Source organism: Panthera leo, chromosome C1, assembly GCF_018350215.1.
Source record: "Panthera leo isolate Ple1 chromosome C1, P.leo_Ple1_pat1.1, whole genome shotgun sequence".
NCBI lineage: Eukaryota > Metazoa > Chordata > Mammalia > Carnivora > Felidae > Panthera > Panthera leo.
The window spans coordinates 117,495,254-117,517,236 of NC_056686.1; the positions used below are offsets into that span (position 1 = coordinate 117,495,254).

At 40.7% G+C, this 21,983-nt stretch overlaps 1 protein-coding gene across 5 annotated transcripts in view; it reads right to left on the reverse strand.

The window, feature by feature from the left end:
- The window catches only part of EPB41L5 (erythrocyte membrane protein band 4.1 like 5), a 141,643-nt gene extending 123,211 nt beyond the window's left edge, over window positions 1–18,432 (reverse strand). For 3 of the 5 annotated variants that reach the window (XM_042954189.1, XM_042954188.1, XM_042954192.1), the window contains exons 1-2: window positions 16,588–16,734; window positions 8,083–8,270 (exon numbers count right to left, since the gene is read on the reverse strand). In XM_042954189.1, coding sequence (XP_042810123.1) covers window positions 8,083–8,270; window positions 16,588–16,654 — 255 coding nt within the window. In that variant the 5' untranslated portion in view covers window positions 16,655–16,734. Of the gene's footprint in view, window positions 1–8,082; window positions 8,271–16,587; window positions 16,735–16,937; window positions 17,087–18,289 lie in introns of those variants that run through there. The other 2 variants (XM_042954191.1, XM_042954190.1) reach the window with 2 other exon arrangements.
- Window positions 18,433–21,983: the final 3,551 nt, after the last annotated feature.

Genomic DNA, 21,983 nt, shown 5'->3' on the forward strand with positions numbered 1-21,983 from the left:
TTTGATAAAAGTCCAACTTATTTTTTTTTTTAATTTTGTTGTCCGTGTTTTTCATGTCATACCTAAAAAACCAAATCCAAGGTCATGAAGATTTATCCCTACATTTTGTTTTAAGAGTTTTATCGTCTTATCTTTTATGTTTAGGTCCTTGGTCCATTTTGAGTTAACTTCTGTATATGGTGTCAGCTAAAGTTTCAACTTCACTTTATTCTCTCATATATGGCTATCCAGTTCTCCTACCATCACTGGTTGAAAGACTATTCTTTCCCCCAATAAATGGCTCTGGAACCCTCATCATAAATCAAATGACCATAACCAAAGCTATCTTGAGAAAGAACAAGGCTGGAGATCTCACAACCCCAAACTTGAAACTACACTACAAAGCTATTTTTTTATACTACAAAGCTATATTAACAAAAGCAGTATGGTACTGGCACAAAAGCAGACACATAGATCAGAGGAAAAGGACAGAGAACCCAGAAATAAATCCATGCTTATATGCCTAATTAATCTACAACAAATGAAGCAAAAATATACACTAGGGGAAAGACAGTCTCTTCAATAAATGGGACTGGGTAAACAGGATAGTTATATGCAAAAGAATGAAATAAGACCACTATCTTATACCATATACAAAAATTAACTCAACATGGATTAAAGACCTAACTGTGAGACCTGAAACCATAAAACTTCCAAAAGAAAATATAGGCAGTAATCTCTCAGGTACTGACCTTAGCAATATTTTTCTGGATAACCCTCCTCACACAAGAGAAACAAAACAAAAATAAACATTAGAACTATATCAAACTAAAAAACCTTTGCACAGTGAAAGAAACCACCAACAAAATGAAAAGGAAACCTACTGACTAGGAGAAGATACTTGCAAATGATATGTCCAACAAGATGTTAATACCCAAAATATATAAAGAACTCATAAAACTAAACACCCAAAAAACAAATAATTCAATTAAAAAATGGAGGACATGAATAGACAATTTTTCAAAGAAGCCATACAGATAGCCAACAGACACATGAAAATATACTCAACATCACTAACCCTCAGGGAAATGCAAATCAAAACCACAGTTGAGTTATCACCTCACACCTATCAGAATGTCTAGTATCAAAAAAGACAAGAAATAAGTGTTGGGCAGAAATAAGGATGTGCAGGAAAAGGGAACCCTCATGCACTGCTAGTGAGAATATAAAGTCGTACAGCCACTATGGAAAACAGTAGGAAGGTTCCTCAAAAAATTAAAAACAGAAATACCATATAATCTAGTAATTCCACTGGTGACTACTTACACAAACAAAAAATGCTTGTCAAAAAGATATATGCACCCCTATGCTTACTACAGTATTTACAATAGCCAAGATATGGAACCAACCTAAATGTCCACCAATAGATGAATCAATAAAGAAGATGTGGTGTATATACACAATGGAATATTACTCAGTCATAAAAAAAAAAAATGAATGAATTCTTGCCATCTGTGACAACATGGATGGACCTAGAGGGTATTATATGAAGTGAAATAAGTCAGACACAGGAAAACAAATACCATACAATTTCACTTACGTGCACAATCTAAAAACCAAATGAACAAAACACACAAAAAAAAACAAACAGATTCATGAATACAGAGGATAAGTTAATGATTGCCAAAGGGGAGGTAGGTGGGTGGGATGGGTCAAATAGGTGAAGGGGACCCAGATATACAAACTTCCAGTTATAAAATAACCACAGTGATGAAAAGCACAGCATTGGAAAAATAGTGTAGTAACTTTGTTTGGTGACAGATGGTAATTACACTTATGGCAAGCATTTCATAATGTGCATACAACTGCCTAATCACTGTGTTATATACCTGATACTAATAATATAATGCTGTATGTCAACTATACTGCAATTAAAATTTTTTTAAAAATTCTTTTCATTTAAAATTTTTTTAATGTTTATTTTTCAAGAGACAAAGACAGAGCATGAGTGGGGAAGGGACAGAGAGAGAGGAAGTCACAGAATCTGAAGCAGGCTCCAGGCTCTGTGCCATCTACACAGAGCCTGACATGGGACTCAAACTCACGAACCACGAGACCATGACCTGAACCAAAGTCGGACGCTTAACCGACTGACCCAGCCAGGTGCCCCAAATTTTTTTTCACTTTAAAAGCCAGATGATGGGGCGCCTGGGTGGCGCAGTCGGTTAAGCGTCCGACTTCAGCCAGGTCACGATCTCGCGGTCCGTGAGTTCGAGCCCCGCGTCAGGCTCTGGGCTGATGGCTCGGAGCCTGGAGCCTGTTTCCGATTCTGTGTCTCCCTCTCTCTCTGCCCCTCCCCCGTTCATGCTCTGTCTCTCTCTGTCCCAAAAATAAATAAAAAACGTTGAAAAAAAAATTAAAAAAAAAAAAAAAATAAAAAAAAAATAAAAGCCAGATGAGAACACACCAAAAAATTTTGTTAATTAAAAGGAATAGGGGCACCTGGGTGGCTCAGTTAACAGTCCAAATCTTGATTTCGGCTCAGGTCATGATCTCACAGTTTGGTTTCATGCAGGCTGTGTGCTGACAGCATGGAGCCTGCTTGGGATTCTCTCTCTCCCCCCTCTCTCTGCCCCTGCCCTGCTCACACCCTCTCTCTCAGAATAATAAACATGAAAAAAAATTTAAGAAAAATAAACACAATTAAAAGAAATAAGTGAGCAAAGGGTTTGAATGGACATTTCTCCAAAGACAATGTAAAAATGGCCAGTAAGCATATAAAAAGATGCTCATCAGTAATCATTAGAAAACTATAAATCAGGGTGCCTGGGTGCCTCAGTCAGTGAAGCATTTAACTTTGGCCCAGGTCATGATCTCACAGTTTGTGGGTTCAAGCCCTGTATTGGGCTCTATGCTGACAGCTCAGAGCCTAGAGCCTGCTTCAGATTCTGTGCTTCCCTCTCTCTCTGCCCCTCCCTTGCGTGCTCTCTGTCTCTCTAAAATAAATAAACATTAAAAAAAAAATTTTTTTAAAGAAAACTACAAATCAAAACCATAATGAGATATCACCTCACATCCTCTAAGATGACTATAATCAAAAAAATGGAAAATAACAAGTGTTGAGGATGTGGAGACACTGGAGCCCTTCCTACATTACTGGTGGGTATGTAAAATGATACAGCTGCTACAGAAAACAATTTGTCGGTTCACAAAAAATTAAACATAGAATTATCATATGACCCAGCAATTCCACTCCTAGATATCACACCCCAAAGAACTGAAAACATGTATTCCAACAAACACTTGCACAAGAATATTCATGGCAGCACTATTCACAGTAGCTAAAAGCTGGACACAACCCAAATGTCCACCAACTGATGAATGGATAAACAAAATACAATGTATCATACAATGGAATTTTTTTTAATGTTTATTATTGTTTATTTTTGAGAGAGAGAGAGAGAGAGAGAGAGAGAGAGAGAGAAAGTGCACGCTAGAGACGGGGAGCAGCAGAATGAGAGAGAGACACAGAATCTGAAGCAGGCTCCAGGCTCCAAGCTGTCAGCACAGAGCCCGACATGGGCCTCGAACTCACAAACTGCGAGATCATGACCTGAGCTGAAGTCAGACCTTAAACTGAGCCACGCACACGCCCCATTTAAGATTTTATTTTTAAGTAATTTCTACACCCAAAACAGGGCTCAGACTCACAACCCCGAGATCAAGAGTTCCATGCTCCACTGACCAAGCCAGTCAGGCACCCCTACGTGCCTATTCTTGTGCCATCTTGATTAGTGTTGTTTTACAGTAGGCTTAAAACCAGGAAGTATGAGGGGCGTCTGGGTGGCTCAGTTGGTTAAATCCAACTCTTGATTTCGGTTCAAGTCAGGATCCCAGGGTCATGGGACCAGGCCCTGCGGCAGGCTCCACACTCAGCATGAAGTCTTCTTAAGATTCTCTATCTCTTCCCTCTGCCCCTCTCCCCTGCTGGGGTGCCTATGAGCATGTTCTTACTCAAAAAAAACAAACACCTAGAAAGTGTGAGTCCTGCTACTTTGTTCTTTTTCCAGTATTGTTTTGGCTATTCTGAGTCCCTTGCAATTCCGTATGAATTTTTAAATCAGCTTGTCAATTTCTATAAACGAATCAACTGGTTCTCTGGTGAGGATTATGTTGACTCTATAGATCAATATGGGGTGTGCTGCCATCTTAACAATGCCTCTCTCTGCCCCCCCCACTCACGTTCTCTCTCTCCCTAAAATAAACATTAAAAAAATTAAAAACATATATATAATAAATAAAAGTATAACCACACATGGGCTATATAGTTTAAAGCCTTCAGCATCTACATCAGCAAAATAGGTTTATTAAATTACCAAATTGATTAATTAAACATTTTCTATTAAAGTTCGAAAGATGCAGAATGATACAAGACAGGCTATTACTAAACACTAAGATCATAAATCAACAAAGTTTCTGTGGCCATTTCCAAAGAGAAAATTTAAAAATCAGTCAGAAATTTCCACCCGATGCTTTTATCATTCACCAAAAGGCATTAGGCATTTCTGTGGTTATTTCTTAAAAGGGGGGGGGGGGGGGATAGGTGGGGTGGAGAGAAGGTAATTAAATCCCTCCCTCAGTTTTGAGAGGAAGAAGTCAGCAAAAGGAAAAAATGGCCATACTACCAGTATATACTAATTTGAAGTCCAAAGATTTAAAGCACTCTATTTAATCACTGATGATCATTTACATATTGCCTAGGCAATCATCTTAGTTCCACACTGGTTTGTTATGATCACTAGTGACCTTAATCCTAGTGGGAAATGAGTATATGCTTCATCCAATTTCTAAAATCAATTCTAAATCCTCTTTTGGAATAACACTAGACTGGTTGAGAAGCTAAATCAAAAAAAAAAGGGGGGGGGACTTTCTTTTTTAGAAATTAACATTCCTCTGGTCTATTTTTTTTTTAGTAAAACAGTTTAGCTGGCAGGCCAATGCCCATTTTATACCCATGAAAGGATCTAGAATTAGTTTACCAACTCTAGGATTTCACCTGCAGAGCTGAAAAGGCAATCAATTGTTCTAGTTCCCCAAAGAGTCAAACCTAAAACTCTTGGCTTTTTCACTGCAATTGTCTATGTGAGAGAGGTCAGCTAGTATTTCTGGCCTTGATCAAGCAATCACATCCACACTACTGAGCATACCAAGCATAGGAAACCATTCTATACCAGTCACTAGCCATTTGTTCCACTACTTTAAAACCTAGTGCTGGGGGCACCTGGGTGGTTCAGTAAGTTAAGCATCCGAATTAGGCTCAGGTTATGATCTCGCAGTTCATGAGTTCAGGCCCTGCATCGGATCGGGTTCTGTGCTGACGGCTCAGAGCCTGGAGCCTTCTTCAGGATTCTGTGTCTCCCTCTCTCTCTGTGCACCTCCTCCACTTGCACTCTGTCTCTCTCAAAAACAAATAAATATTTTTAAAAATTAAAAAAAAAAATGAGTTATTTTGGGGAACCTGGATGGCTCAGTTGGTTAAGCACCTGACTTTGGCTCAGGTCACGATCTCATGGTTTGTGGGTTCAAGCCCTGTGCTGGGCTCTATGCTGACAGTTCAGAGCTTGAAACCTGCTTCAGATTCTGTGTCTCCCTCCCTTTCTCTGCCCCTCCCCTGCTCATGCTCTCTCTGCCTCTCTCAAAACTAAATATTTTATAAATTAAAAACAAACAAACAAAACGAGTGCAGTTTCTCCTCCACTCTACCCTGCCTCTTTAAAAAATTTTTTAATGTTTATTTGGCAGGGGGGAGCAGAGAGGGAGACACAGACCCCAAAGCAGGCTCCAGGCTCTGAGCTGTCAGCACAGAGCCCAACGTGGAGCTCAAACCCACAGACTGCAAGATCATGACCTGAACTGAGGTCAGACGCTTAACTGAGTCACCCAGGTACCCCTAGCCTGTCTCTTTCAAAAGCTCTTTTACAAAGCCTATTTTCCTAGTATCAGCCCCTCCATCAACAACCATGAGACTTCATATTTCAAACATTAGGTAATAAGAAACTTCTTTCTGGTCTCTTAAACAGCAATCTCAAGCTTTTTATCACGTATCTAATGATTTTTTTTTTTATTTTTTTTTAATGTTTATTTATTTTTGACAGAGAAAGACAGGCAGGGCATGAGCGGGGGAGGGCCAGAGAGAGAGGGAGACACAGAATCCGAAGCAGGCTCCAGGCTCTGAGCTGTCAGCACAGAGCCCAACATGGGGCTCGAACTCATAGACCGCAAGATCATGACCTGAGCCAAAGTCGGACACTCAACCGACTGAGCCACCCAGGCGCCCCTAGCCTATCTCTTTAAAAAGCTCTTTCACAAAGCCTATTTTCCTAGTATCAGCCCCGCCATCAACAACCGTGAGACTTCATACTTCAGCCATTAGGTAATAATAAACTTCTTTCTGGTCTCTTACACAACAATCTCAAGCTTTTTATCACATATCTAATGATATTTTAATGGAATAGTACACAAAACTCTTAAGATACTTATCAAGAAAGAAACGAATATGAAAACTCCTCACAAAGTATCACATACTGGAATGTCTGACAAACCCTCAAGAAGCCTTACAGGAAGAAAATGTAAATGCCTTCAAGTATTCCAGAATCAAAAACCCTAAAGATGTCCAGTCTAACATAGAAAGATAATAAATACGTACTCATGATGACAACTTCAAAACACTTTAAGAAACCCTATGTTTGGGGCGCCTGGGTGGCTCAGTCGGTTAAGCGTCCGACTTCGGCTCAGGTCACGATCTCGCGGTATGTGGGTTCGAGCCCCGCGTCGGGCTCTGTGCTGACCGCTCAGAGCCTGGAGCCTGTTTCAGATTCTGTGTCTCCCTCTCTCTCTGACCCTCCCCCGTTCATGCTCTGTCTCTCTCTGTCTCAAAAATAAATAAATGTTAAAAAAAAAAAAAAATTAAGAAACCCTATGTTTAATTTTATCACGTTCTATTACTTTTAAGATGCGTAAGGCACGTGCCTAGTACATTCTAAATTATTCAATTAGAATATTCGTTTAAACTATCCACTTCCTTATTCTCTCACTGTGAGTTAAAGGTTAAGTTAAAGGTCTTCTAGAGTTTATTCAACTGTGTAGTGTAGCAGCATTTACGCCCCCACCTCGCACAAAGACTTTTTTATTGCATTTTGGGTATATAGGTGTATACTAAAAAGAATGTGTAGGGAGGGAAGATAGTAGGGAACATCCAATGACACATCAAATCACACATTTTACAGCTTAGTTATATAAATCTTTTAATGCAGAACAAAGACATTTGGTATTAGTAAATAGCTTAGAGAGAAACTCAACTCCCCCTAAACCATATAGCTACCTCTTCTGCCCCTCAAAAAGGCCTATAAGGAATAAGTCAATCCCTTTCAAATATATCAGATTGTTTCATAGTAAATTATAATTACATATTCATAACTGGAAAAAGAAACCATCTAAAATTTGGATAAAATTACAACATCCTGTCTTGAAATAAAGATTACAGTGTATAAAAAATCTCCCCCGCAAACTAGTTTGGGAGCAAAGAGATAGACAGAGCTGATGAGCATGAAGTCCTTTTACCCCATTTCATTAAAATTTCTGCAAGCACACTAAACTGCTAAGAAGTATTTATTTTGAAAAAAGTGAGGAGTGTTTTGAAAATTACAGAAAAGTATAGAGTACTAAAAGTTCGCAGTATACATGTAAGTATCATTGTCACTCCCAAAGATTCTCATTACTTTAACGACTGCTCAATAAGGATTGTGAAAAATCCACTAGAGTACCCTATATGTAGCTACCCTAAGGAACACACATAAACACACAAATGTTTTGTGCCAATAACCGCCCTATCATTTAAATATTTCAGGTTAAGTTCCACTAATCCCAAAGAAATATTTTCATTCTGGGTATCTAAGGTTACCTGATCCGTGTACTTGAACATTACAGTGCCTGATCCATACTAACCTATATTACCTAACTTCCCCAGGAAGGTAACAGTAGAGAATTCAAATGCAGAAAGTGGTCTCGTATAGAATTTGCAAAAGTTCAGCAGGACCTACATACCGGCAAGTCCACACTAACATCAGTACCATCCAGAAGAGACACCCGACATGTGATGATGGACTTAGAGTCTCCAGCTGCAGGAATGTGCGTGGCAGCTCGTTGAGCTTCTCGGAGTCGTTCCTTCTCGGCATGTTTACGCATTGACCGACGCCCAAGTGTTCTACGGAAGAAGCTCAGCATTTTTGTCACTATAAAAACCAGACAGAAAAAAGTATCAGAAGACTCCCCACAATATGCAGTCAGACATACGGTGTTATTTACTAAAATCCTATGGTATTATGGATACACTATTAAAAAAGGTTTCTGGTCAAGTAAATTTGAAAAAAACAGTTAAAACTGGCTACTTTAATTCCAAGTTTTTGAAGACTTTTATATAAAATAGAGCTATAATTTACAGCATTTCTAAACTTACTGGACTATTTTATAAGGAGTTGACAGAAGACAACAAACATTAATTAAGCTTATCAGGTCTTTTGGATCAATGAATTTCATGTACAATAGCCGTATACCTCTACAAATGTTAGGAAACAATCCATTCGCTAAAGTATCCTTTGATGATCACTAACAACCCTAAGAAGTATCATTTCTTTTCTGAGCAATCACAGTAAAAACACAAAAAGGGGTGCCTAGCTGGCTCAGTGGGTGGAGCACACAACGCTTTATCTTGGGATTACAAATTTGATCCCCACACTGGGTGGGGAGATTATTTAAAGATAAAATCTTTAAAGGGCGCCTGGGTGGCTCAGTCGGTTAAGCGCCCAACTTTGGCTCAGTTCATGATCGTGTGGTCTGTGGGTTCGGGCCCGTGCTGGGCTCTGTGCTGACAGCTCGGAGCCTGGAGCCTGGAGCCTGAAGCCCGCTTTGGATTCTGTCTCCCTTTCTTTCTCTGCCCCTTCCCCACTTGTGCTCTGTTTCTCTCTCTCTCTCTCTCTCTCTCTCTCTCTCAAAAATAAAAACATTAAAAAAAAATTACTAAAGATAAAATCTTTTTTAAAAAATCACCTATTTCAGCTAAAATACAAATATAATCCAAATTTTATGTTTTTATCAAATATTCTATTTCTTACATATTTTAAATTGCTATTTAGTAAAATCAATTCTTTATAATGTTAAATTATGTTAATGCCATTTCCTTTCATGTCTTTATTAAGACACAGGTTTAGTAATTTTAAAAATACAACAAACACAAAACGGTAACACCAAAAAAACTACTTTGCTAACCTAATGTTTAATTTATGCAAATAAGACAATTATTAATTCCAGAGAAAACAAGAAAACAAGAAGTCAAGCAGAAAAAGGAATCACAGTATACTTCATGACTTAGCTAATATTTTAAATATTCATAATAATCTAAACACTAAATATTGATCTAAACACAACTATAAAGTAACTATAAGATAAATAATAAAGGTAGATGTGGACAGAGAGCCAATTCCTCATTTTGCCTAGTTGGAATTCAACTGGTAATTCCTGAAACCAAAAATCAAGAAGTGACAGTAAAAATATGTTTAAATCAAAGTGGTTGTCTTGAAGGGAACAGAACTCAGGAGAGTGCTGTTTTTCAAAAGAAGACTTCGGATTAGATGACTTTCAACTAGTTACATTTATAAACTTGATTAAAAGGTAATTTAAAAATAAATACCAGCACATTAAAAAATAATGCCTATAAATTGAAGATCATACACATATCACACATATGGATAAGTATGGATATTCCTACATAATTGAGTAAATTGGCAAAGCCCTAAGAGGTGTCATTTTTATGTTCATCTGCTTAACTACCAAGAAAATAAAATTTTAGAGAGGTTTTTGGTTTACAAAAGCACTCAAATAGAACATCTGGCCCTGTCTCTTTCTCTCCAGGTTTCTCTTCAGACACTGCTCCCTTTGCACCTTACAAAGGTACTATTTCAGCAGCCTAAGAAAGGTACTATTAACCCAGATGTCAAAAGCCCATGTATCAGAAAATCCCGATCTATTTTTTAATTCAATTCCACCTATACCTCCCCTGAGAAACATTCTCTGATTGCCAAAGAGTCACTCCCATCATCACACTTCCACTGAAACTTGAAGATTGCTTACTGTTTCACTAACCAGATTTTAATTATTCATTTACATGTCTGTCTCCTTTATCATTGGCTCCTTGAAGACACAATTTCTATTTTGAATAGACTTCATCAACAAGTACAACAAATGGTTAGTAAAGAATCTTACTTGCTGCTTAGAAAAACTCCCCAAAATACTGTCTTATTTTGATGAGTAAACTAAGGGTCCGATAAATGAGACCATTGGCCAGGTCCATTATTTAGTAAATAATGAAGAGAGGGGCTCAAACTCTAATTTTTCCGGCTCCAAATACTGGTCTCTTTCTACTACGTCACAGAGCAATTTATGTAAAATTTATGCATATTTTAGAGAGAAAAAATTATCAAAGATCATAGCTAAAAAGCGTCTGCATGAAAACACAAGCACAAAACATACATGATAAATTTGTTGTTTAAAACATTTCAGTTGGGGCGCCTGGGTGGCTCAGTCGGTTGAGCATCTGACTTCGGCTCAGGTCATGATCTCATAGCTCGTGAGTTCAAGCCCCGCATCGGGCTCTGTGCTGGCAGCTCCGAGCCTGGAACCTGCTTCGGATTCTGTGTCTCCCTCTCTCTCTGCCCCTAACCCACTCGCATTCTGTCTCTGTCTCTCTCAAAAATAAATAAACATTAAAAAAAAAAAAAAAAAATTTAAAAAGAAAAAAATAAAATAAAAATAAAAAAATAAAACATTTCAGTTTATTCAACAAATTGCAAGGGGGGAAGAGATGTAAGGAAAACTACAGATTAATAAGAAAGACTTAAAATATATATCCATCTTTTCAGGCGCCTGGGAGGCTCAGTCGATTAAGCGTCCGACTTCAGCTCAGGTCATAATCTTGCAGTTCATGAGTTCAAGCCCGGTGTTGGGCTCTGTGCTGATAGCTCAGAGCCTGGAGCCTACTTCAGATTCTGTGTCTCTGTCTCTCTGTCCCTCCCTGCTTTTGCTCTGCTTGCACACGCGCTCACTCTCTCTCAAATAAAGAAACATTAAAAATTTTTTATTAAAAAAATAATAAATAAATAAATAAATAAATAAAATACATATCTGTTAATCACAATGCGTGGACCTGCTTTAGATCCTAATTCAATTTAGGATCTAATTTTTTTTTTTAAGTTGTCTGATGTTATCATTAAAGATGTCCTGTTTATGACAAAAACAGACACTCGGATCAATGGAACAGAATAGAGAACCCAGAAATGGACCCACAAATGTACGGCCAACTAATCTTTGACAAAGCAGGAAAGAATATCCAATGGAATAAAGACAGTCTCTTCAGCTGGTGATGGGAAAACTGGACAGCGACAAGCAGAAAAATGAACCTGGACCACTTTCTTACATCAAACACAAAAAATAAACTCAAAATGGATGATGAAAGACCTAAATGTAAGACAGGAAGCCATCAAAACCCTCGGGGAGAAACCAGGCAAAAACCTCTTTGACATCGGCCACAGCAACTTCTTATTCAACATGTCTCTGGAGGAAAGGGAAACAAAGCAAAAATGAACTATTGGGACCTCATCAAAATAAAAAGCTTCTGCATAGCGAAGGAAAACAATCAGTAAAACTAAAAGGCAACCGACAGAATGGAAGAAGGTATTTCCAAATGACCTATCAGATAAAGAGTTAGTATCCAAAATCTATAAAGAAGTTATCAAACTCAACACCCAAAAAATGAATAATCCAGTGAAGAAATGGGCTAAAGACATGAATAGACACTTCTCCAAAGAAGACATCCAAATGGCTAACAGACACATAAAAAATACTCAACATCACTCATCATCAGGGAAATACAAATCAAAACCACAATGGGATACCACCTCACACCAGTCAGAATGGCTAACATTAACAATTCAGGCAACAACAGATGTTGGCAAGGATGTGAAGAAAGAGGCTCTCTTTTGCACTGCTGGTGGGAATGCAAACTGGTGCAACCACTATGGAAAATGGTATGGAAGTTCCTCAAAAAATTAAAAATAAAATTACCCTACAACCCAGCAATTGCACTACTAGGTATTTATCCAAGGGATACAGAAGTGCTGTTTCGAAGGGGCATATGCACTCCAATGTTTATAGCAGCACTATCGACAATAGCCAAAGTATGGAAAGAGTCCAAATGTCCATCGATAGATGAATGGATAAAGAAGATGTGGTATATATACATACAATGGAGTATTACTCGGCAATCAAAAAGAATGAAATCTTGCTATTTGCCACTACGTGGATGAAACTGGAGAGTATATGCTAAGTGAAATTAGTCAGAGAAAGACAAATATCATATGACACTCATATGAAGAATTTAAAATAAACAAATGAACATAAGGGAAGGGAAGCAAAAATAATATAAAAACAGAGAGCAGGACAAAACATAAGAGACTCTTAAGTATAGAGAACAGACAGAGGGTTACTGGAGGTGTTGGGGGGGGGGGGGATGGTCTAAATAGGTAAGGGGCATTAAGCAATCTACTCCCGAATCATTGTTGCACTATATGCTAATTTGGATGTAAATTAAACAATAAATAAATTAACTAATTAAAAAATTTAAACTAAATGTTAAAGAAGTCCTGTATAACCAGTTGATGCTTTAAACTAGATGCATTTGTAAATATGATGAAAATAGAAGCCAAAATGCTGAAATAATACCAATGTATTTAAAAATTCAATTGTTATAAATCCTCATTTTACAAGCACGCATACTCCTACGTAATTAGGTAAACTAGCAAAGACATGACAGTTGTCATTTGAACTTCCCAAGGACATAAATTATACATGCACACATTTGAAAACTGACTGGCTTGTTTATGATAACCAACGAATTACTGCCCTTTTTCTTTTAGATACAATAGTGTAAAGATATGTTCAACAGTTTAGATACAATAGTTTAAAGATATGTTCCCCAAAAAGTCCTTATTTTTTTAAAGATACACACTGAAATACTTATAAATGATGCAATGCCTAGTATTTGCACCAAAATAATACAAGGAAAGGAGTTAAGTGGGGCTAGAAACTAAAACTGCCCAGGTAACTGGCCACTGTCAGAGCTGTTACGATAGGTATATGAGGGTTCATTATATTCTTCTGACTACTTCTGTGTATGTTGAATTTTTCCAAAATAAAAGTTTTTCTTAGGGAAAACAATGTTCAAAATGCACAACTGAGAGATTCCTAGGAAGCAAATGAACTAAAAAACAAGCTTCCTGACTTTTACCTTATCTTCTCTCTTGAAAATAAAAACTCATTATACAAGTAGTTAATCTGCTAAGAAAAAACAAAGGTTCTTTACGATATAATAGCTATGTATTCTGAACCGTAAAACCAAATGTCACAACTACTTTTTACAAAATATAAAAGCAACTTACATGAGGGGCACCTCATGGCTCAGGCCATGATCTCATGGCTTGTGAGTTCGAGTCTGAGTTGGGCTCTGCACTGACAGCATGGAGCCAACTTGAAATTCTCTCTTCCTCTCTCTCTGCACCCCTTCCCCGTGTGCACTCACTGACTCTCTTTCAAAATAAATAAATAAAAAGAGAAAAAGTAATGTATATGAAACTAAATTTCTGATGGACTAAGAATTTAAAGTCAAAGAAATGAGGGGCACCTGGGTGGCTCAGTCGGGCATCCCGACTCTTGATTTCAGCTCAGGTCATATCTCATGGTTCATGGATTCGAGCCCCACAATGGGCTCTGCACTGACAGTGCTAAGCCTGCTTGGGGGTCTCTCTCTCTCTCTGTCTCTCAAAATAAATAAACTTAATTCCTTCTCTTCCCCCTCTGCCTCTCTTCTCCACTGGTGTTCTCTCTCTAAAATAAAAAAATAAAAATAAATAAAAAGACAGCCAGTGTTGAAAAAGATATGGGATAAACAATCACCCTCACACATTGTCCTCTTTGGAAGATTTGACCACACTATCAAAAATGTTAATGTGCAAGGACGTCTGGGTGGCTCAGTAGGTGAGTGTCCAACTCTTGATTTTGGCTCAGGTCATGATTTTGTGAATTTTGCGTTCAAGCCCTGAGTTGGGCTCTGTGCTGATGGTGCAGAGCCTGCTGGGGATTCTCTTTCAAAAATAAATAAACTTTTTAAAAAAATCTTTAAATGTGGCACCCACGTGGCTCAGTTGGTTCAACGTCTGACTTCAACTGAGGTCATGATCTCACAGTTCATGGCTTCAAGCCCCACATTCTGTGCTGATAGCTGAGCCTGGAACCTGCTTCAGATTATGTGTCTCCCTCTCTCTCTCTCTGCCCCTCCCCTACTCATGCTCTGTCTCTGTCTCTCAAAAATAAATAAATGTTAAAAAAAAAATGTTAATCTTTAAAAAAAAATGTTTACATGCATACCCTTTCATTTGGCAATTCTACTTCTGATAAGATATCCTAAAGAAACAGGATGTGATCCAAGTTGTAGAAATAAGGATTTTCAGGGCATAACTGCCTTACAATTTTAAATGTGTCCATCAAGCGGTTAAACAAACTATGGTACATCAACTGGCATACAACACAGCTGTTTTTTAAATACAGTGGACTCAGACACCAACAATATTTTTAAGTTAAAAATGAAATCAGAGAAAAATGGTTAAGTTTTATCCCACCCTGGTGTGGGATACCTACATGTACGCAAAAGGACTAAGACATGCAAACTGTTAAGGGAGGTTATCTCTGGAGAGGGTCATGTGAAGGTACCAAAGTCCTCTATAATAAGAATATATGAAGGTGTTAAAAGAGCTTTTAAAAATTATTTAAAGAAAAAAAGATGTTTCAAAATTCACTTTTTCCACCCAACTGCTATTTCCATTTTTTTTTTTAATTTTTTTTTAACGTTTATTTATTTTTGAGACAGAGAGAGACAGAGCATGAATGGGGGAGGGTCAGAGAGAGGGAGACACAGAATCTGAAACAGGCTCCAGGCTCTGAGCTGTCAGCACAGAGCCCGATGCGGGGCTCGAACTCATGGACCACGAGATCATGACCTGAGCCGAAGTCGGCCGCTTAACCGACTGAGCCACCCAGGCACCCCTGCTATTTCCATTCTTAACGCTACAGCAGATTTTTAGCAACCACAAATCTGATCCCAGTTTAAAAATCTTTAATGGCCTTGCTCCCTGAGGCAGCTCCTCCTCCTATCTGCCTGACCCTTCAGACAGCCTACTCCCAGCTGCTCAATCTGCTCTGGTATCCCTTCTGCTCAATCCAACAATCTTTTTAACTGCAGGCCTTTTTTGTTGTTTTGTTGTTGTTTCGGCTGTTCCATCTTTCTGGAAGGCTCTTTTTCCACTTTATGTCTCTCCCATTTCCTCAGAAAAGCATTCCCTGACTCCCGAGTCTAAATGAGGTACTCCTTTCAATACCCTTAGACTTTTCAACACTTAGAAAACTGTAATTAAACACCCAATTGTTTAATTATTTTTTTAACTGTGTACTTCCCCACTAAGACTCAAGGACCTGGTCTGACTCATTCAGCAAGATGACCTAGCTAGCATAGTAATCAGCATATTAGGAACTCAATAAAGAACTTCTGACACTAAAATGATACAGTGGAATTCTCAGAGAGTAGGTTTATATGTTTTTTAGTGCTAGTTTTTAATCTGTGATTTCTAATTTTTCAGCAATGAACATGAAAGGTTTCCTTTACAATCATAAAAAAATAAAAAATGCACACTGAATTAACTGAAGGTTTTTTTTTTTTTTTTAATCTAAAAACTCAGAAGTTTGTCATGAAATGTGTACATGCTCCTAAGGGGCTGATGGCCACATTCTTTGGTAGGCAATTGCTTTTTGATAAAGCAATATACCCATATACAGAATTGCCATGAAGATATTAATACCTCTGGCCCCACTAATCCCAACACAGAAAACGTTTGTAAAAGAATAATTCAACAGAAGTAATGTCGATCATTTGCTAACGAAGGTTACCTATAAAAGAAGAAAACTCTGCAAACTAGCTTACATGTACGAATAATCCACTATCTTAAGTAGGGTTCAACAACGTGTTAGCAATGCCAGAAATGGAGTTATGGGTAATTCTTCCCCTAACTCTTAAAAAAAAAATACTTCTGATATTGATTTAAAATGTGGCTGAGAGGTTTAAAAGACTTCTTACCCTTAGCTAAAATTCATGAGACTTAGTAACCCCAAAAGTAGTGACAGGTACCATTAAAGTTCACACACCGAAGAACCCACGAAGAACACGCCCAGCTCCACGAGTGGGGGCGGGGAGGGTCCTTTGGATCCCGCCATTGCTGGGAACACACCTGCCTCTCACAATTGCCAAGCGGCTGAAGTTTCGGTCAAACGCAAACCAACCCCCGAAGTCCACCCGGGTTTTTGTTGTAAAACCGTGACACACACTCGAGGTGGGTTTTTCCCTTGACCTGCCACATCCCCCTCGCCAACCAGACGGCTAACTCGAGAACTCACGGTGAAGGGCGACCCTCGGCCACTCACGAGGGAGTCGGGACCGGGCAGGGGTTGAGCCGGCACACATTAACCGGCCTTGCCCCGGACTCCCGGCTGCAGCTCACGGTATCGCCAGAAACTCAGCGGCCGGGCCCGATTGGCCGCCGCCGCCCCTCCCCTCCCAGCAGGTTTAATATTTTGCCGGCCGGCTGGGGAAGCAGCGGCGGCCGGAGGCGAGGTCCCGAGGCGAGGCCGCGAGCACGGAGCCCAGGCGCGGGCCGGAACGGGTCCCACGACCCGGGAGGCGAACCGGGGCGTGGACGGAACCGGGTGCAGGCAGCGCGGCCGGGGCCACTGGGCCTCGCACTTACCTGGGCTGGGGACGGAGGCGCGGTGGCGAAGACGGCACGGAGAGCCGGCAACGGAAGGGAAGAGGTCCCGAGCGAGACTGAGGAGGGGGCGGCTCCTCTGGAGACGCCGAGAAATGGCGGCCTAAGGCGCGCGCCCACCCTGCGCTAATCCTGCGGAGGACCCCAGCCTCCCGCCGGCCCGCCCCTTAAAGCCCCTTCTAAGCTCCGCCCCCGGGGCGGGGCGCTCTAATCTTAAATGGGCAATGACACCGCCCCGGAAATCTCCCGGCTGGGCGAGACTCGGGTTAAACCGGCGATGCCAGTCCCTGCCGGATCTGCAACCTGCGCTAGCGGCCCAGCGTCCACGGCTGGTTTAAAGGGGCGCTGCCGAAATCCAACCATGGTTATCAGACCTCCTCCTTCGGAGGGGGTGCACGCCGGCAGAGAACCCCCAAATTAGTCAGTCTTATCGCAAAGGTAGCTTGGCGCTCTCGGAATCCAGCATCAGGTGCCGCTAGACTCATTCATCTATTCGTTCAAGAAACTGATTCATTCAGCAAATATTTACTGCCCCATTGTTAGACGAACTTTCATTGTAGTAGGGAGAAAGACGGTAATAAATACAGATAAATAGTGGTATCATGAGGAAAAATAAAGCAGGGAATGGGAAATAGATGTCTGTTTAACATAGCTTGGACAGGGGACATTTCATCAGTTCTTTCCGCAGATAATTTGTGAAATTGCCCGTGATGGGCCAGGCGATGTTCTGGACCCTGGAGATACAGAGGCGTATCAGGACAGACAAGAATCCCTCATGCAGCTTAAGTGCTAGCAGGAGAGACAGAAAATAAACGAGATACATTAGTAAAACTAAATACTGTTAGGCATTGCTAAACGAGAGAGAGAAAAATAAAAAAGCAGGGGATAGAGATGGGGAATAAGGAAGTGGTCATTTTAGACAGACTGGCTAGGTGAGGAGGAAGGTCTCAAGAAAAAGGTGACCTTTGAGTGAAGACCAAGGGAGGCAAAGGAGTAGTCCTGTGGACCCCTGGGGGAAGAGCAGAGGGAACCCCAAAGGCCCTGTTACCTGGGTGCTTGGCCTGCTCAAGGAAAGCCAGTGTGTCTGGAGGTGAGTAGATGCAGCCATGGGAGGTGACAAGACAGGGAGGCAAGAGCTTAAGGTGAGAGCTGTAAGGTGAAGGGTGGTGTGGACACCCACCACAGTCTGGGCAAGCCAGAGAGTCAACCCTGGAAGGTGTGAGGGTGTGAAGTGGCTGAAGTGGAGGACCCTGCAGGCTGAGATGAGAAGAGGCAAATACTGAGCCCCTTCTGGAGATTTGGCCCTGCCGGTCCCCCACCACCCCAAGACTTACGAGTTGGACTTGGCAGGAACAGCTGGTCTCTGATCCACGTGGTGTTGGCTGGGGCACATCACCTGGAGCTGGAGTTGCCAAAATGGCTTCATTCTCTGTGGCATCTTAGCTGGGATGGCTGAAATGAACAGCTGAGTCCGGCTCAGGCCTCTTCCTCTAGCAGGGTAGTTGGGGTGGCTCAGGCCCCAAAGCGTATTAAGGGAAATGCCCAGAAGTCACACTGTGTCACTTCTGTTGCCTATTATGGTCAAAGCAAGTCACAGGCCAGACCATTTTCAACTAGGATGGGAATAAGATGCCCATTTTTTTTTTTTTTAGTAGTATTAAATAAAATTTCTTTCTCTACTTTTTAAAAATAGCTCCATTGGGGCGCCTGGATGGCTCAGTCCATTAAACGTCTGACTTCGGCTCAAGTTATGATCTCCCGGTTGGTAAGTTCGAGCCCCTCGTCAGACCCCGCACTGACAACTTGAAGCCTGCTTCAGATTCTGTGTCTCCTTTTCTCTGTCCTTTCCCCACTTATGCACTCTCTCTCTCTCTTTCTCAAAAGTAAATATTTTTTAAAAATTTAATAAAAAAATTAAAATTGCTCCATTGAGATATATCACATGCGATACAATTCACCCATTTAAAATGCACACTTCACTGACTTGTAACTTATTCACAAAGCTGTGCAACCATCACTGCAATCTAACTGTAGGACATTTTGATCTTCTCTCATGGGAGAAGCAGCATGGAAGTACAGGGATGGGAGGATTTGTTGAGGGTCATCTCTGCATCTTTATCTCAATAAAAAAGCGGTGGTGATGATTATGACATGGGAGGCAGGGAGGCGGTGGATGTACGGATGACACAAGAAAGGGCTATAGGTTGAAGTTGAGTAGATAAGTATTCTATTTGATGTACAGGTTTACATTTTTTCCATAATAAAAAGTTTTTTAAAAAAATTCTGTCAAGGCTATGTACTTCTTGGAAAGCCTTCCGCTGGGGGACTGATGACATGTTTGAAAGCTACAGTCTTGAGTGCCATCCGGGCTGTCTCCCTCTAACTATTTGTCATGCAGTGTCTATACATTCGAAAGCTGTATTGTAATTCATTTGTTTACTGATCAATAATGAGGGCATTTTCTGTCAAGACTTACAAACCTACCTCATTGCCCTAAATAGTTGCGTGTCCCACCAATCTAGAGAAGGTGTCCTCTACTCCCCTTCTGCTCAATCCTTAGCTCTAACTCCTGTGGAGGGTAGGGTTGAGGGAGGCTGTGGATGAGGGGAGAGGAACACGTGAGAAAGAACGTTGTAGGCTGAAGGAAATACGAAGATGTGGGGAAGAAAAATGGAACTTAAGAAGTTAAGTCATGGGAAGCTGTCCATGCTCTAATCACATAAGATTATTCCTAATAACAATTTGTCTCCTCCCCATATCCTCCCTCTGAGACATAAATACTCTCTGCAACATCCCTATTTTGTGGCAAATTGGTCCCGTAATTGGCTCCCACCAGAGACACAGTAGGCTCTCACCTTGAACACCGCTGAATTCAGTAAGAATGCATTTGGCCCCAAGTAATAGAGAACACAATTCACTGTACTTCAATAAGGAGTTTGTGTTTTTCACATAGGTAACCTAGAGGTAGGCGGCTGTCTAGTATTGGTTCAGGTCCTCGACAGCGCTATAAGGATCCTAAACACTTTTACTCTTCCTGTTCTGCCGTCCTTAGCGTGTTGAGTCTGGTTTCTATGCTTCTAGCTTACTGGCCCCAGAAGAGTGGCAGTATGCCCAGCTCTTCCGAGTTTCAGGAATGAAAGGCAAAGGGGGAAAGAACTTCCTAAAGCCTTGTCTTTTAATTTAGAGAGTGAAGTCCCCCCCACCGGACACCAGCGTGTTTCATTAGTCGGAACTAGATTACCTTTACCTGCCCAGACTTAGACTACTTACTGATCCTTAGACTATTTACTTGACCATAGGGTAAGAGAACACCGTGATTTGTTTACACCAACCACAGTTCACTCTTGGGGTTTGGGGAAGGGCCTGCTCTCAGATCTGGACTCTCCATTAACTTCTTGAACAAATCCAAGTTTTTGTTTTTGTTTTTAATGTTTGTTTATTTATTTATTTTGAGAGAGACAGAGAAAGAGAGAGCTTGAGCTGGAAAGGGGCAGAGAGAGGGGGAGAGAGAAAATCCCAAACAGGCTCCACGCTGTGAGAGCACAAAGCGTGTCACGGGGCTGGAACTCAGGACCCTGAGATCAAGATCTGAGATGAGATCAAGAGTCTGATGCTTAACCAACTGAGCCACCCAGGCGCCGCAGAACAAATCCAAGTTTTATTAGCAGGATAAGGGGGGTGTTGCAAGGAAGAATGACTCTGGGTGGGCTATGGAGGGTGCCTACCACAATAACCCACTTTTTGGTGAAATAGTCCTGGCCCATGGAAAGATTTTCCTTCATTGAGAGGGGAGATTTTAACAAAAAGAAACATTGTTTAGAATGGAGTGGGGAGGCCAGCAGGGGGAGCTCTAACGCTGCACCACTCAGACCCAACGGGAAAAGATGTACTTTCCATGCGCATGCTGATTTAGCTACTACTTTACCATCCCAGTAGGAAGCAGAAAGGTTTTTCTCCTCCCCAGCCAGTGAGAGGCCATCACAACTGAGCCAATGAATAGCCCCTATACTTGGAACTCCCTGTTTACTCCAAGGGACTTTTTGTCTCTAACAGCCCTCTCAACTTCCCACTTTCCTCTGTAAAAGAGTGGCCCTCCTCTTTTGTTTTCTAGATTTATTTTTTTTCCTAGATTTGCCTATGGTTTTGCGTAACTTGCTTGTCCCGAATTGCAGCTCTCTGCTATTCCCAAACTTTTGCTAGTGAAATAACTGGCAGTTTTAACAGAACATTCTCACTCTAGATTTCCACGTGTATCTTCGCTCTTGGTTTGCCCTCTGGAGTCACGCAGAAAGAGGTAGACCCAGTTGTGTGGCTTCTGAAAACCATACAACTGGGACAGGGCCCTTTAAGCGAAATAACACATATTTAAGTATTGAAAATGAGGTACTGGTTCTTGGAAGGGGCCCACACAAGTCAAGAGACCCAAAGCTTAAACCTAATTATCTTCATGGTGAATCCACCTCTGCCCACAAGAAGAAACATAATTCTTTCGTATCAGAACCCTTTAAATAATTAGGGATATTTGTCCCAAGCCTGCAAATTCTCCTTCTTTTGTGTTTATTTCCAAGAGAGTTCTTTACTTTCTTGATTAGCTTTTCGAAACTGGTCCACACTAGTGGGGTCACTCATGTCAAGGTATTCTGAGCATCGTGGAGCAGAAGGAAGTCCAATTTAACACTCAGTCCCAGAGACTGAAAGGCTCTGGGATTCCAAAAGGCTTTTTGGGATTCCAAAAAGGCTCCACTGAAAAGAAAATACTCTCAGGAGAGTGGATATCATGAAGAACTAATTTATCAGACACTGGATCAAGAGAGCATTACCTATTCAAAAAATGCACACAACTAAAATAAATAAAAAATAAATAAACCCAGTCATCAGGAAACAGCGCTAAGAGAGAGATTGCTATAAGCAGACTGCAAATAGTCTAAACTTTAGAAGCGAACACATCTAAAACAGGTTTAAGGTCTGTTGGGATAAAGATGATACTACCTGCCTCACAGGGCAGTAATGAGAGTTACAGAAAACAAG